We start from the raw sequence: 14,114 nt of genomic DNA, 5'->3' as shown, positions 1-14,114 counted from the left end.
CTGGGTATCATCAGCATAGAGATGGTACTGAAAACCAAACTTACTGATGATTTGTCCGATGGGTAAAGTGAGAAAAGGAGAGGGCCTGTAGACTTAGCGGTGAGGAGATAATTAGAGACTTTAGTAAGGGCAGTTTCTGTAGAATGGAGAGGACGGAAACCAGACTGAAGGGGGTCAAGAAGAGCGTTGTCAGAGAGGTAGTGGGTTAGGCGGGAATAGACCAAATGTTCCAAGAGCTTAGAGATAAAAGGGAGATTAGAGACAGGTCGATAGTTGGCTGCACAGGATGGGTCTAGAGAGGGTTTTTTCAGTAATGGAGTGTTTGAAAGTCGAGGGGAAGAAGCCAGAGGAGAGGGAGAGGTTGAAGATTTTAGTAAGGTAAGTAGTGAGAGCAGAAGAGAGATTGGACAAGGTGTGAGGGAAAAGGGTCACTAGAGCAGGTTGTGGGGTCAGAGGAGGAAAGGAGTCTGGAAACTTCCTCCTCTGTCACTGTCTCAAAGGCTGAGCGGGATGAGGAACAGTGAGTGGGAATAGGATCAACATTACTAGGGGACTGGGAGATGATCTCCTGACTGATGGTGTCTATTTTGTCCTTGAAGTAGTGGGCTAGGCTGGTCAGAGGTTAGTTTTGAATGTCTGAAGTTTGGGTTTAATGAGAGAGTTGACAGTATCAAAAAGGCGTTTTGGGTTATGGGATAGAGAAGAGATCAGAGTGGTGAAGTAGGATTGCTTAGCAGAGTGAAGAGCCGAGTAGTAGCTTCTAAGCACAAACTAAAAATGTAGAAGGTTGGCTGTTGTCTTGGATTTCCTCCACAGACGTCCAGCACACCTAGAACACTGTCTAAGAAAACGAGTTCTGGATGTGTGCCAGGGTCGTGGCCGCCTGTCGGGATGTTTGGGGTATAGGGGGTGCAACTTTGTCCATGGTGGTTTTAAGGGTGTCGTTATATTGTTTGACAGCCAGATTAGGACAGGAGAGGGAAGAGATGGGGGGGCAATGATGACTGTACAGTGTCTAAGAATTGTTGGGTGTCTATAGCACGCAAGTTTCTGTATGTGAGTGAGGTTGGGGTGTCAAGAGGAGGACGAGAATTTCTTATTATAAAGGAGAGGAAGTTGTGGTCTGAGCTCAGTGGTAAAGTTAGTAAAATGGGAAACTGGGCAAAGTCTGGAGAAGACTGGGTCCAAGGTATTCCCACACTTGTGAGTTGGAGAGTTAGAATGATGAGAGAGGCCAAGGGAGGAGGTTCGAGAAAGAAACTGATTGGCTGATGGGGAGATTGGGTTGTTTATTGGGATGTTAAAATCACCCATTATTAGAGCAGGAATATCAGAAGATAGAAAGTAAGGAAGCCAGGTAGAGAAGTGATCAAGAAACTTAGTAGGTGAGCCAGGAGGGCGGTAGATGACTGCGACTTTTAGGGAAAATGGACGGAAAAGTCGTCCATTTTGAACTTCAAAAGAGGAGAATGAGAGAGGGCACAGGGGGAAATGACCTTGTAAGTGCAGTCTGGGGAGAGAAGTAAACCCACTACTCCACCATGCCTGTTATCAGGTCTAGGGGTATGGGAAAGGTGTAAGCCACCATGGGTCAGAGCGGCGGGTAAGGCTGTGTCTGACTCTTGAAGCCATGTTTCCGTGAGAGCCATTAGGTGGAGTGATTTAGTGATGAACATATCATGAATTTCTGTAAGTTTGTTACAGACAGACCGGGCATTCCAGAGAGCTCAGTTAATGCTGATAGGATCCGACAAGCAGCGAATCCTGACCAGGTTCTGAGGGTTTCTGTAGGTGGTAGGGGAGAAGAAGCTGTTAGTGAAAGAGGGAGGACCAGGGTTAGGAGAAATGTCTCCCGCTGCAAGAAGGAGAATTGTAAGGGACAGTAAATGATTTAGTGACTTATGAGGACTGTTTCTGTGCTGCACATTGGATGGATGAAGAAAGGTGATGGGGGTTCAGTAAGGTAAAAAGTGAGTGTGAACAGTACATGGGTGACAGAAGGAGCGAGGGGTTGATGTGGACAGAGTCCACAGGTGGAATAAGTGGGGGATAGGTATGTAGACATAAGATTAGCAGGTATAGAGAGATAAAAAGCATGATGAAAGTAGTAAAAATGTGTTTAATTTATTAATGACAGCTCCAAGCTATCATGAAATGTCTTCACCTTGCCACAGGTGATAACTAACTGATCGATTTTTATATATAGGTGCTAGAGTTTGAAAAAGCAAAAAATGTCCATGGAGCATTTCAGTCCCTAATCTCTGAGATCAACAAACCAGGCACAGATTATCTTTTAAGAACTGCTAACCGCCTGTATGGAGAGAAATCATTTACATTCCTTGACGTAAGTTAATTGTCTTTATGACCTTTGTATATAGACATGCAAATTCTGTTTTTCTTATAGGCAAAATAATTGCATAAAGGAAAAAAAATTGTAATAAAAATCATTTATATTTAATTTTCTACTAGAGACAGTCAATCTGAATAGTGATGTGAAAACTTTGAGATGTTAAATCTTCCTTATTAAAACTAATGGTTATTTAGTGACGTCTCCTGATAAAATCATTTCCAGACTGAAGTGTGTAAAGTGCTATTTGAATTTTTTAGGAATTCCTGGGATCTACTCAGAAATACTACCATGCAGATCTACAGTCTGTGGACTTTGCTGCAAAGTCAGAAGATTGCAGAAAGGAAATAAATTCCTGGGTGGAACAGAAAACAGAAGGTGCTGGCAATTGCCAAAAAGTCACTCACATTATATACAGTAGGAGGGAAGGTCCCTGATAAGACTCTTGGGAATTTATAAATATTTATTGATGTGCATTTAAAACTTGGTACATGCTAGTGTCAATCTGGCCCATTATGGGAGTGGACAGAACATAGCCATATCCTCTAAAAGGGATATCCACAGCTTTTTCTCTAATGCACAGTGTACACAGAGAAAAGAGGCCTTCGCTCTTTCTTACACACAGTCAGAGCCAATTGTGGCTGGCATCAGTGTCGTACATGCAGAACAATGCCACTAAGCGCTATGGGGCATATTTATTATCTGTGCCCTGTTGTATGCCATGAAGAAGGTGCTTTTGCATGGCTTAAGCCCCACTTGCGGTTTATGCTTGCCAACAGATATAAACCATGGCAGAAATCTACACCTGCTTTAGGACCACTGTACTCACACCCCATTCTTTGCATATCTTCCTTGTTAATATAACCCCTTGACGACCCAGGATGTACATGTACATCCTGCCCCCGCTAGGAGATTACAGAGGGGGGCCACGCAGTGCCCTTGCTCTGAACCACCTCCTGATTGCTATGCACAGATGGGGACCGCGGAAGTTAGCGGACACAGTCCGATCGCTGTGCCTGCTAATTGATACAATTAAATGCAGGTGTCAAACATGACAGCTGCATTTAAATTTCATGTAAAGCGATCACCTGGTGGTCTAGTGCACGGATCCCCCCCCCCTGATCGCGGAAGGGGGATTCCACTGGAATATCACTGGTCCCAACTCGGCAATCCATAGATCTGGGCTGTATAAAGTATACTACACTGATCTCTATGAGAGATCAGTGTAGTTGTACTAAAAGTCTCCCAGGGGAACTTCTAATTAATGTATAAAAAGTGATTTTTATTAATTTAAAATCTCCTCCCCTAGTAAAAGTTTAAATCTTCTCCTTTTTCCATTTTATGTGTATTCGCCCATATTATTTGATTATCACATTATTGCACAGTAAACTGCATAAGCGCAAAAAATTCCAAAGTGCAAGATTGTGCATTTTTGGTTGCATCAAATCCAGAAAAATTGTATATACAATATTATATAGTTGCATATTGTTATAATCGTACTGACCTGATGAACATAGTTAAGATGCCAGTCTTGCCATAGGGTGAACGGCTCAAACACAACCCCACCCCCACCCTCAAGTAAAAAAAAAAAAAAAAGTGTTTTTATTTTCAATTTCAGAAGCAAAATACAATTCTGGCGTATAAGACGACCCCCAACTATTCCAGTTAAAATATAGTTTGGGATATACTTGCCTTATAAGACTACCCCTCTTCCAACGCACACCAATAAAAAATTAATAAAAAACGTCAGGCAGCAACAAGATCTGAGGGGATACAAGGGCAGCCAGACAGGTGAAAGGTGTGTTTTTCTGGGCACAGCGCTACTCTACCATATCTTTTTTTCTATACCCCGAACACCGGCAGCTTGCTCTACCCTTCATACGGTCACCGCATACGGCAGAGATGCGTCCGATTTTACACTCCTCCCACACGCACAAACACCGTATGCGACGACTGTAGATTCTCCAGTCTGGTTCCAAAGTTTTTCAACCTAGAAGATGACACCCCGTGTATAAGATGACCCCTTAGTTTTAAGAAGATTTTTCCTGGGTTAAAAAGTAGTCTTATATGCAGAAAAATACTGTAGTAGCGCAAAAAATAAGGGCTCATGTGGGTCTGTAGGTGAGAAAATGCAAAAGCTGTGGCCTTTTAAGCAGGAGGAGTAAAAAATAAAAATTGCCCCAGTCTTCAGATTTTCATAATTTTAAAGTACTATTGGATCCTAATTAAAATATAACTTCCTCTGCAATACCACACAACCTGAGAAAAGATGGGGTGCTATTTTGTTTTTTAAAGAAAGTAGCTGTGCTTTTCCAAATTCTGGATAATCCCTTTTTAAATTGAGTATCCTGCCTTCATTTTTCAATCTTTATTTCAGGTAAAATTCAGGACTTGTTGCCCAGTGGCAGTTTGGATTCCCTCACCAGATTAGTACTTGTAAATGCAATTTACTTCAAAGGAAATTGGGCAAATCAATTTGACAAAAATGCAACACGCCAGATGCCCTTCAGGCTCAATAAGGTATGTACTGAATGAATAAGTGTGTGTGCTTTGGCTATCCAGGCATGATGGGAATTGTAGTTTTGCAACAGCTGGAGGGCTGCTAGTTGGACACTCATGCTCTAGTTTGTAAGCTCTTGCAAGTAGGACCCTCACTGCTCATGTTTGACTGGTTGGCTACATAGGTGTTTGATTTATGTACACCTAGAAATTATATATTATATATATAATATATATTATAATATATATATATATAGTAATATATATATATATATATATATATATATATATATATATATATATAATATAGTAATATAATATATATATATATAGTAATATAATATATATATATATATATATATATATATAATATACAATAATATAATATATAATATATATTTATTAGTGTTCCAAAGAGTTAATCAAAGATATGAGATATGTTTGCGATAAAACAATCTCAAACAGATTTGGTAATTAGTCTGCTGGTGATTAGAGAAAGTTCCTTAAAAGGAAACTAATGACCGGTTAATAAGACTAACCTGACTTTATGATCCTATAGCCCCAGGGAAATTGAGGTAGTTTTTTTGCCTTGATCAATTCTTCAGGACCCCTGCCATTGGGCATTTTTCCCTCCGAGTTGTGATGACATGAACGCCCGTTCCGGGTGATAAACAACCTGCTCAGCCAATTGGCGACTGCAGTGGTGTCCCTTCCGAGTCACTGACTGGCTGAGCATCAGCCGGGTCGTGATGTCAGCTTGTCGTGAGCATCAGCCGGGTCGTGATGTCAGCTCGTCGTGGAGCAGCGATCCGGCACAGGGAGTATCTTTGCACCACCCCTCCGTCCCTCCACCCCACCCTCCTCCTCATTAGGAATGCTCCAGGCAGATTGCATATTATTCCCCACCTGTGTTACCACAGCACATGGGCTGGATCATTAAGACACCTGTGCAATGTTCAAACAGAAGTAAATGTTCCAGTGGCATTTCTAATGATGAAGAGGGTGGGGAGGAGGGACGGAGTGGGTGGTGCAAAGTTAGGGCACAGATACGCCCATAGGGCAAAGGGCTGCAATTTTTTTAAATTTTTTTTTTTTTATGACCATAACTGAATCACCTGCCAAACGGACCCCAGGACAGATCTTGGATTAAAAGCAGCTATCCGCAGGTACAAGCGGTATGGGCGGGGGGGGGAGGGGGTCAGATTGTGGGTACAAAGTCGCTTTAATTGCAAACTGCACCTGAATTGGAAACGAGCTGTGTTGTCTCTGAAAAAAAGTAGCCATGTTTTTCTAGCGCTGGATAACCCCTTTAAGCCCTACATTCTACAATAAAGTATACTGCAAAAAAAATTGAAATGAAATTTCAGTTTCACAAATGTGAGTAGGGGTGTGTGTATTCTGCTGGTCAGGCTGATTACAGTTTGGTTATTTTTTTGTTTTTAAGAAGTTTAAAACATTTTTACAAAAAATTGCTTTAATTCACTATATTTTAATCCCTATAACTTTTTTTATTTTTTTTTTTTTTTTTTTTTTTTTTATTTTGTGTCTACAGGGGCTGTTTTGGAGCTTTTTATTTTTTCCCCACCACATATAGCTTTAATGTTTACCATTTTGGTGTAGATGGGTCTTTTTGATCATGTTTATTGTTTAACAAAATTGTGGCATTTTAGTTTTTGTTTTATTGTTTGATATTTACCATGCAAGTTTCATAACATTATATTTTAAAGTTCAGATAGCTTCAACTTGGTTTCCAAAGCTGCATTCTGCATAATCTTGGACAATATATCTTTTCGTCCTTTTCAAAATATAAATAAAGGTATTGCCATTATCATCACTTCTAATAACATCGGCATAGTAGTATACTTATTAAGAATATTGCCCTTACTGACTGCTTTATAATAAATTTTGAAGGTGGCAGGGATTGAAGAACACTTTACATTTAAAGCGACTCTGTACCCACAATCTGACCCCCCCCAAACCACTTGTATCTTCGGATAGCTGCCTTTAATCCAAGATCTGTCCTGGGGTCCGTTCGGCAGGTGATGCAGTTATTGTCCTAAAAAAATACTTGAAGCCCGTGCCAAACAGAAGTATCTGTGCCCTAACTTTGCACAACCTCTCTGTCCCTCCTCCCTGCCCTCCTCATCATTAGGAATGCTCCAGGCAGATTGCCTCCTATTCCCCACCTGTTGCAGCCCGGCACATGGGCGGGATCGTTAAGGACCTGTGCAATGTTCAGCATGGAGGAAATGTTTCAGTGGCATTCCTAATGATGAAGAGGGTAGGGAGGAGGGACGGAGGGGTGGTGCAAAGTTAGGGCACAGGTACTCCCATTTGGCACGGGCTTCAAGTTTAAAAGTATTTTTTTTTTTAGGACAATAACTGCATCACCTGCCGAACGGACCACAGGACAGATCTTGGATTAAAAGCAGCTATCCAAATGTACAAGTGGTTTGGGGGAGTCAGATTGTGGGTACAAAGTCGCTTTAAAGGTCTTGTCAACAGTACGTTCTCTCCATTTCTTTCATAGTAACTCTGGCCCATGAAGTCTGTCTGTTATGTTTTAAAGCAAGACATTCTCCCTAGCCTTCACAATGGTAATTGTCCTCACCCCCAATTCTCAAGGGAACGTATTTTAGAGAAAAAGAAATGGAATTTTCATTTTGTACATCTGATGGACATTAGACCCTGGAAAACATATATATGTGTATAGTCAAAATGCTACTCCCCTAGGTGTATTCCTTTTAGGAATGTAAAATGGGGTCACTTGTCAGTGATTCCCACTGGCTCCCTAAAACCACTCCAGAAAAATCTGAACTAATATGGTGCTCCTTTCCTCCTGAGCCCTTCTGTGTGCCCAAACAGCAGGTTGTAGTCACATCACATATGGGTGCTTCTGTAATTGGGAGAAATTTTAGCGTGGAGCCGGTCATGGAGGGGCGGGGCCGGCCCAACTCCAGTGCTTCAACCCAGCCCGGTAACCATGAATAGAATGGCGCCGTATGCGGGAAGCAGGCCACATTTAAAAAAAAAAAAAAGCACCGTGGTACCGGCTTCCCCGTGGCGGCGCCCTTTGATTAATGTGTAATTTTCAAGACAGTGTACCTAATGGTACATCCTTTTTAAGTTTTCCTTTTAACAGCTTAACACAAAAAAAATTTCTCAAACATCTACATGTTAAATGCTCACTACTTAATTTAATATTTTGTGTAGTTTTTAGTTTTCAAAATTGATTCACGTCTGTTTACACACTGTATTGGTACCACATGGGCACTGCAAGTATACAAAGTGTACAAAAACTATTCCAGCAAAATCTGTGCAAAAAATACAACGACACTCATGCCCTACTGGGAGCCCAGACATATGTGGGTATTAAGCTTTATAAATTTCATGTTGGCCTAAGACATTAGACATTTTTAAACTTTTTAAGCTAAAGATCTGCTGCTTCTTGTTTTATTAACCCCTTGAAGACAAAAGTCTGGGTCAGATTAATGCAATGTTCCTCCCTGCCTTCTAAGAGCCATAGCCCTTTTATTTTTCCACCTACCATTTTTCACCTCTAGTTTTTATGAATATCATATTGGTATAACAGAAAAATTTTGATTGCTTTTTAAAATTTATTATTTTTTTTTTTTGTGATATATAATTTAATAAAATCCGCAATCCTGGTGTGTTTTTTTTTTTTTTTTTTTTTTTTTTTTTTTTTTTGTTCCGTTTACTTGATCTGTCACTGAGCACCTTAAACGCCGTGATCACTGTAGATCAAGGCGTTTAAGGGGTTAATGAGTCAGCTGCGGGATCGCATTTACTGCGGGATTACTTCCAGCCCCGACTGTGAGCGGGATCGCTCTCACTGCAGCGCTCCAACTCGCATCAGGAATCCCAGTCAGTACGGGAATGTATATATACACATTCCTACTGCACGGGAAACATATATATATACAGATTGCTGACGGAAAGGGGTTAAAGTGAATACGTTATTTAAATGTTATGTATGGTATTCTGTTAAATCTGTGAATGCATGAACACAATACTTTGAGTTTTGATTAAAAATATTTTCTCTTGTTTAGAATGAAACCAAACCAGTGCAAATGATGTATAAAAAGGCCAAATATCCAATGACGTATGTTGGAGAACTGTTTACTAAAGTCCTTGAGCTGCCATATGTTAATAATGAATTGAGTATGATCATAATGCTTCCTGACGATATTGAGGATGGAACCACTGGACTGGAAAAGGTAAGAATCTGAACTCTATGTCCACATTCATCCTGCTCATCTAAGCCTTATGGATTTATAATTTCTGTACTGGAGGACATTTATCTTCGGTGTAAACTTTTTTTTTTTTTTTTTTTTTTTTTCCTCTCTGCATTTCTTGCTCATAGGGTGTTTGCAGTCAATTTAACAAAGTACATACAGTACACCTGTAACATTTGTACATACATTATCTTTTACCATGCTAATATACAATGCATTTGGAAAAGACTCTTTTTTTTTTTTTTTTTTTTAATTTTATTTTAGTACATGGCTCCAATATAACAAAGTTTACGTTTTCCCTATACTTCTGCACTCAATATCCCATAGTGACAAGTAAAAACTTAAATTAGAAAAATTGTGCCTTTTTGTTTTTGTTACGACTTTAAGAAGGCAAGGCAAGGGAAAATACTTTCAATTCAATTTTCATTTTTGTGTTATTGTGCATTGCTTAAAGCCCAAACCAGGAAAAGATTTAGGCTAAGTTCACACTACGTATGAGACTGGCCGTTCCGTGACCCCGGGCAGGTCACGGAACGGCCGGTCTCTGACCGGATCATCTTTTTTTAAGTACAGGCCGGATGATCTTTCCAGCCGCGGAGCTCTGATGTGGGCGCATCAGCGTGCGCCCACATCAGAGCTTCCCATAGCGCACAGTGAAGCAAGCGGCCGGAGCTGAATTCCGGCCGCAGAAAACTGACCTGTCATTTATTTGCGGCGCCGCATAGATCCCATTGAAAGTAAGGTTATGTACCACCCCGCAAAACTACAGCCGTAGTTCTACGGCCGTAGTTTTACGTAGTGTGAACATAGCCTTAAAGGGAATCTTTCAGTTGCAATTCACATTCCAAACTGCTTACACTTTTAGGGTGGGTTCACCATGAGGAATGTTCCCGTGGATTCCGTTGCTTGTGCCCGTGCGCATTTGAGATGTCAATTCTTTCGGCGGATGGCAGAATTTGATCGACCATAGAATGGGATGGGCGGAAATGTTCACGAGCAGGGGCAAGTGACAAAATCCAGTAGAGCTTCTATGTGTGGATTTCTCATGGTGTACCCACCCTTAGATGGCTGTTTGGGCTAGGAGACACATGGTACCTTTCATATATCTGTCTACACTATAAAATAGAAGCATTTTCTATATTCTGGAAGCACAAAGAGTCAGTTTTTACTCCTGAGCTCCTGAAGTACAACAAACTGTAACACCTCCTTACTCATCCTGACCCTGCTTGGGACTAAGCTTCCAGGTGTCAATCAAACCGGAAGCTGTCAATCAAACCGGAAGAGGGGAGACAGGAGTCTTCCCAGCCGGCAGCTTTTCAGGAGCTAAGGAGAGATTCTTTTAAAATTTGTCCACAATAGAGACAGCTGTTAAAACAAGTAGAATCACTGTACATTTCATAAATCTAACAGTGTCAGCAGTTTGGAACATGAACTATAGCTGACAGATTCACAGTATGTTCCCGGGCTGCGGGGTTAATGACGCTGAGTTTTTCATCCCGCTGCGAGTAGGTCAGCCTATTGAAGTGAATGGGCAAGTATCCACAGCGGATTTCGCTGCAAATTTGCAGTGAGAAATCAGCTATAAATACATTACGTGTGAATCTAGCCTAAGACAAAGATTGGAGCAAGCAGGGTATTACAGTGCACTAATGCATGCTATTTACTGCTTATTCTTTTCATTGGCGGAGGACTCGCCAACCAGACCCCAACTAATTTTAACTTTTTACGTATCTGACATGTCAAAAGGTTTTGTAAATGATAGCACTTTTAAAAGAAGTCAGTAATTCATTTATACATGCATCATTAACCCTTTGAGGACCAGGCCCAAAATGACCCAGTGGACCGCGCAAATTTTGATCTTAGTGTTTCCGTTTTTCCCTCCTCCCCTTCTAAGAGCTCCAGCACTTTCAGTTTTTTATCTACAGGCCATGTAAGTGCTTGTTTGTTACAGGAATAGTTGTACTTTGTAATGGCGTCATTCATTTTACCATAACATGTATGATGGAATTCCAAATATATTATTTATGAAGATATAAATTGGTGAAATCGCAAAAAAGAATGCAATATGGTAACGTTTGGGGGGTTCCTGTGTCTACGTAATGCACTATATGGTAAAAGCGACATGACACTATTATTCTATAGGTCAGTCCGAACACAACCATATGCAGGTTTACGCAGATTCTCTAATGTTATATATTTTTTTAAAATGAAATCCTTTTTTTTGGCAATGAATTATAAATAAAATGGGCCTATTGTGACGCTTATAACGGTTTTATTTTTTCACCTACGGGGCTGTATGGGGTGTCATTTTTTCCGCCATGATCTCTAGTTTTTATTAATACCATATTTGTGAAGATCGGACGTTTTGATCACTTTTTATAAATTTTTTTATATATATAATGTAACATAAAATCTGTAATCCGCGCACTTTTTTCTCTCTTTTCGTGTACGCCGTTTACCGTTCGCAATGACGCTTGTTATATTTTAATAGATCGGACAATTACGCACGCTACGGTATATTATATGTTTTTATCTATTTATTTATTTTTATATGTTTTATTTATATAATGGGAAAGGGGGGTGATTTCAACTTTTATTGGGGGAGGGGTTTTGGGGTAGTGTGTTAGTGTTTTTAACTTTTTTTTTTTTAACTTTTTTTTTTTTTACACATTTGAAGTCCCTTTGGGGGACTTTTACATTCATTACTTGGATTTTTACACTGATGAATGCTATGCCATAGGCATAGCATTGATCAGTGTTATCGGCGCTCTGCTCATTGAGCCTGCCTGTGCAGGCTCAGTGACCAGAGCGCCGATCGGACTGCACGGAGGCAGGTGAGAGAGCTCCGGCGGCCCGTTTTACCGATCGGGACCCCCGCAGTCACACTGCGGGGGTCCCGATCGGTAGGTGACAGGGGACTCCCCCTGTCACTTACACTTAAACGCCGCGGTCGCGCCGCGATCGCGGCGTTTAAGGAGTTAATGACACGCGGCAGCGCGATCGCTGCAGCGTGTCATTACCGGTGAGGTCCCGGCTGCTGATTGCAGCCGGCCCCCACCTGCTATGAAGCGCGCTCCGCTCCGGAGCACGCTTTATAGCGGGAGAAACACCCAGGGCGTACAGTTACGCCCTAGGTCGTCTGGGGACAGACTTCCATGGCGTAACTATACGCCCTGGGTCGTCTAAGGGTTAAGAATACACCCTTAGGCCTCATGCACACGTTCACTATGTCTGCAGTTGTCTTCCGCAAGTAACTTTTGCTGCACAGATTATGGATCCGTAAAACTACGGACAGTATGAACAGCATAATAAAAATCAGTAGGCTATAAATTGTGGATCCGCAATTATGGACAAACTTACAGAATGTGTGAATAAGGCTTAAGTCTTTCCTAAGCAGATGGCAAGTCTTACATGTGTCATTGAGTAAATATACACAAATTGCAGGTGTTCAAGGGGCTTGTCCCAACTACATTTTGTTTGCTAAAACAGGAATGTGCAAGCGGTTACCTACACTAAACATATTCTCTATCCAATTTTTTTACCTACAGACTCGCATGAGCCCTTATATTTTGTCACACCAATTGTACTTTACAGTGACTTATTTTTTTCCATAAAATATGCTGTGAAATTTTTAAAAATTATTTGCGCTGTGACTCCTGATAAAGCTGCAGTGAGGCAGCGATATGCGTGGGGTATTCTCACCCACAGGTTGTATTGTGTTTCCTGCACATTCTTTGTTTGGTATTATTACTGTGTGTGTGTGTATATATAATATATAATAAATTTACTATACTTTACTACCTTACATGCCCCGTAGTGTACCCGGTTCCAATGGTGGGGTTATTTGGGCCCTATTCAGTGGGGTGCACACCCTGTATTGTAGGGTTTTTCATGATTTCTGTGTTTTTTAAATAGTTTTTATTTCCGTTTTTTGTGCTGTTCTTCAATAAAATGTGTATTACTTTTGCAAAAGTTGGTGTGCACTCTAAACATATGTGCTTCTTTTCTTGTTTTCAATCATATATAGCACATTTTTGCAGCACCCCCTCCCCCTTTTTAGATATTATTTATTTTTATTTTTTTTTCATTTGTAGTGCCTCTTCTTTTCTCTTTTTTGATGTCCTAGCAACATGTCAGAGGTTTGTATCGGTCAGGGTCCAGGTGCTGAGACAACCACTGTTCTTTATAATGAAGGGGCAGGCGCATGCGTGCTCTGCCTCTTCGTCTCCGTCTCACTGCTAAAGTAGCAGTTGATGGAATTATAATGGAGCCCTATGGAACTTCCGGTAATTGCTGTACCAGAAGTTCCATAGGGCTCAATTATAATTCAGTCAACTGCTTTTTTAGCAGCAAGACAGATGAAGAGGCGGAGCCTGCACTGCTGTATGCATCTGACTTTTCATTGTAAGCATCAGCAGGGGTCTCAGCACCTGGACCACAACCGATACAAACCTCTGACATGTTGCTATGACATGTCAGAAGTTTTATTTAAAAACAGGTACTAGAGATGAACGAATCTACAGTAGGAACAAAGTGAAGCAGGATTCTGCTCATCAGGCTGCGAGAAACTTCTTCCAGTTTCCCAGTACTGGATCCATCTTTTTTTCACCCGGGAGGAGTGTCACGGAGCGGAGCAGACTTCAAGGCCCCTCAGACTGATGAGCAGAATACAGATAGGAATGAAGCACTTCACTTTGTTTTTACTTGCTCATATTTAATAGGTACTATTTAAAGAGTTAAGCACATTTTAGAGTCCTGTTCATCCTGAATAATGTAGCTGCTATTCTAAGCAGTGGCGGGGCTGAGCTTTGTTGGTCAACCTTTCTGTAATCTGTACCTGTATATAGAACTGTTTACAACCTGATTTAAAAATTATTGTCCAGTTTTAGGAAAACATGGCTGGAATCCTTTTCAAAAAGCCTTCAATGGTCCAATGTTAACCCTTTCCCGCACGAGGACGTAACTGTACGTCCTCGCATGTGCCGTGGCTATTAGCGGGCACGGCCCGATCG

At 41.0% G+C, this 14,114-nt stretch overlaps 1 protein-coding gene across 3 annotated transcripts in view; it reads left to right on the top strand.

Annotated features, from left to right (window-relative positions):
- LOC138783413 (serpin B6-like) overlaps positions 1 to 14,114 on the top strand; it is a 49,067-nt gene that overhangs the window by 23,187 nt on the left and 11,766 nt on the right. For all 3 annotated transcript variants that reach the window (XM_069958103.1, XM_069958104.1, XM_069958102.1), the window contains exons 3-6: positions 2,207 to 2,344; positions 2,608 to 2,725; positions 4,725 to 4,867; positions 8,917 to 9,084. In XM_069958103.1, coding sequence (XP_069814204.1) covers positions 2,207 to 2,344; positions 2,608 to 2,725; positions 4,725 to 4,867; positions 8,917 to 9,084 — 567 coding nt within the window. The remainder of the gene's footprint in view (positions 1 to 2,206; positions 2,345 to 2,607; positions 2,726 to 4,724; positions 4,868 to 8,916; positions 9,085 to 14,114) is intronic.

The sequence above is a fragment of the Dendropsophus ebraccatus genome, chromosome 2 (genome assembly GCF_027789765.1).
Source record: "Dendropsophus ebraccatus isolate aDenEbr1 chromosome 2, aDenEbr1.pat, whole genome shotgun sequence".
Taxonomy (NCBI): Eukaryota; Metazoa; Chordata; class Amphibia; order Anura; family Hylidae; genus Dendropsophus; species Dendropsophus ebraccatus.
Note: the sequence above shows the minus strand (reverse complement) of the source record. Positions and strands in the feature narration are given on the sequence as shown.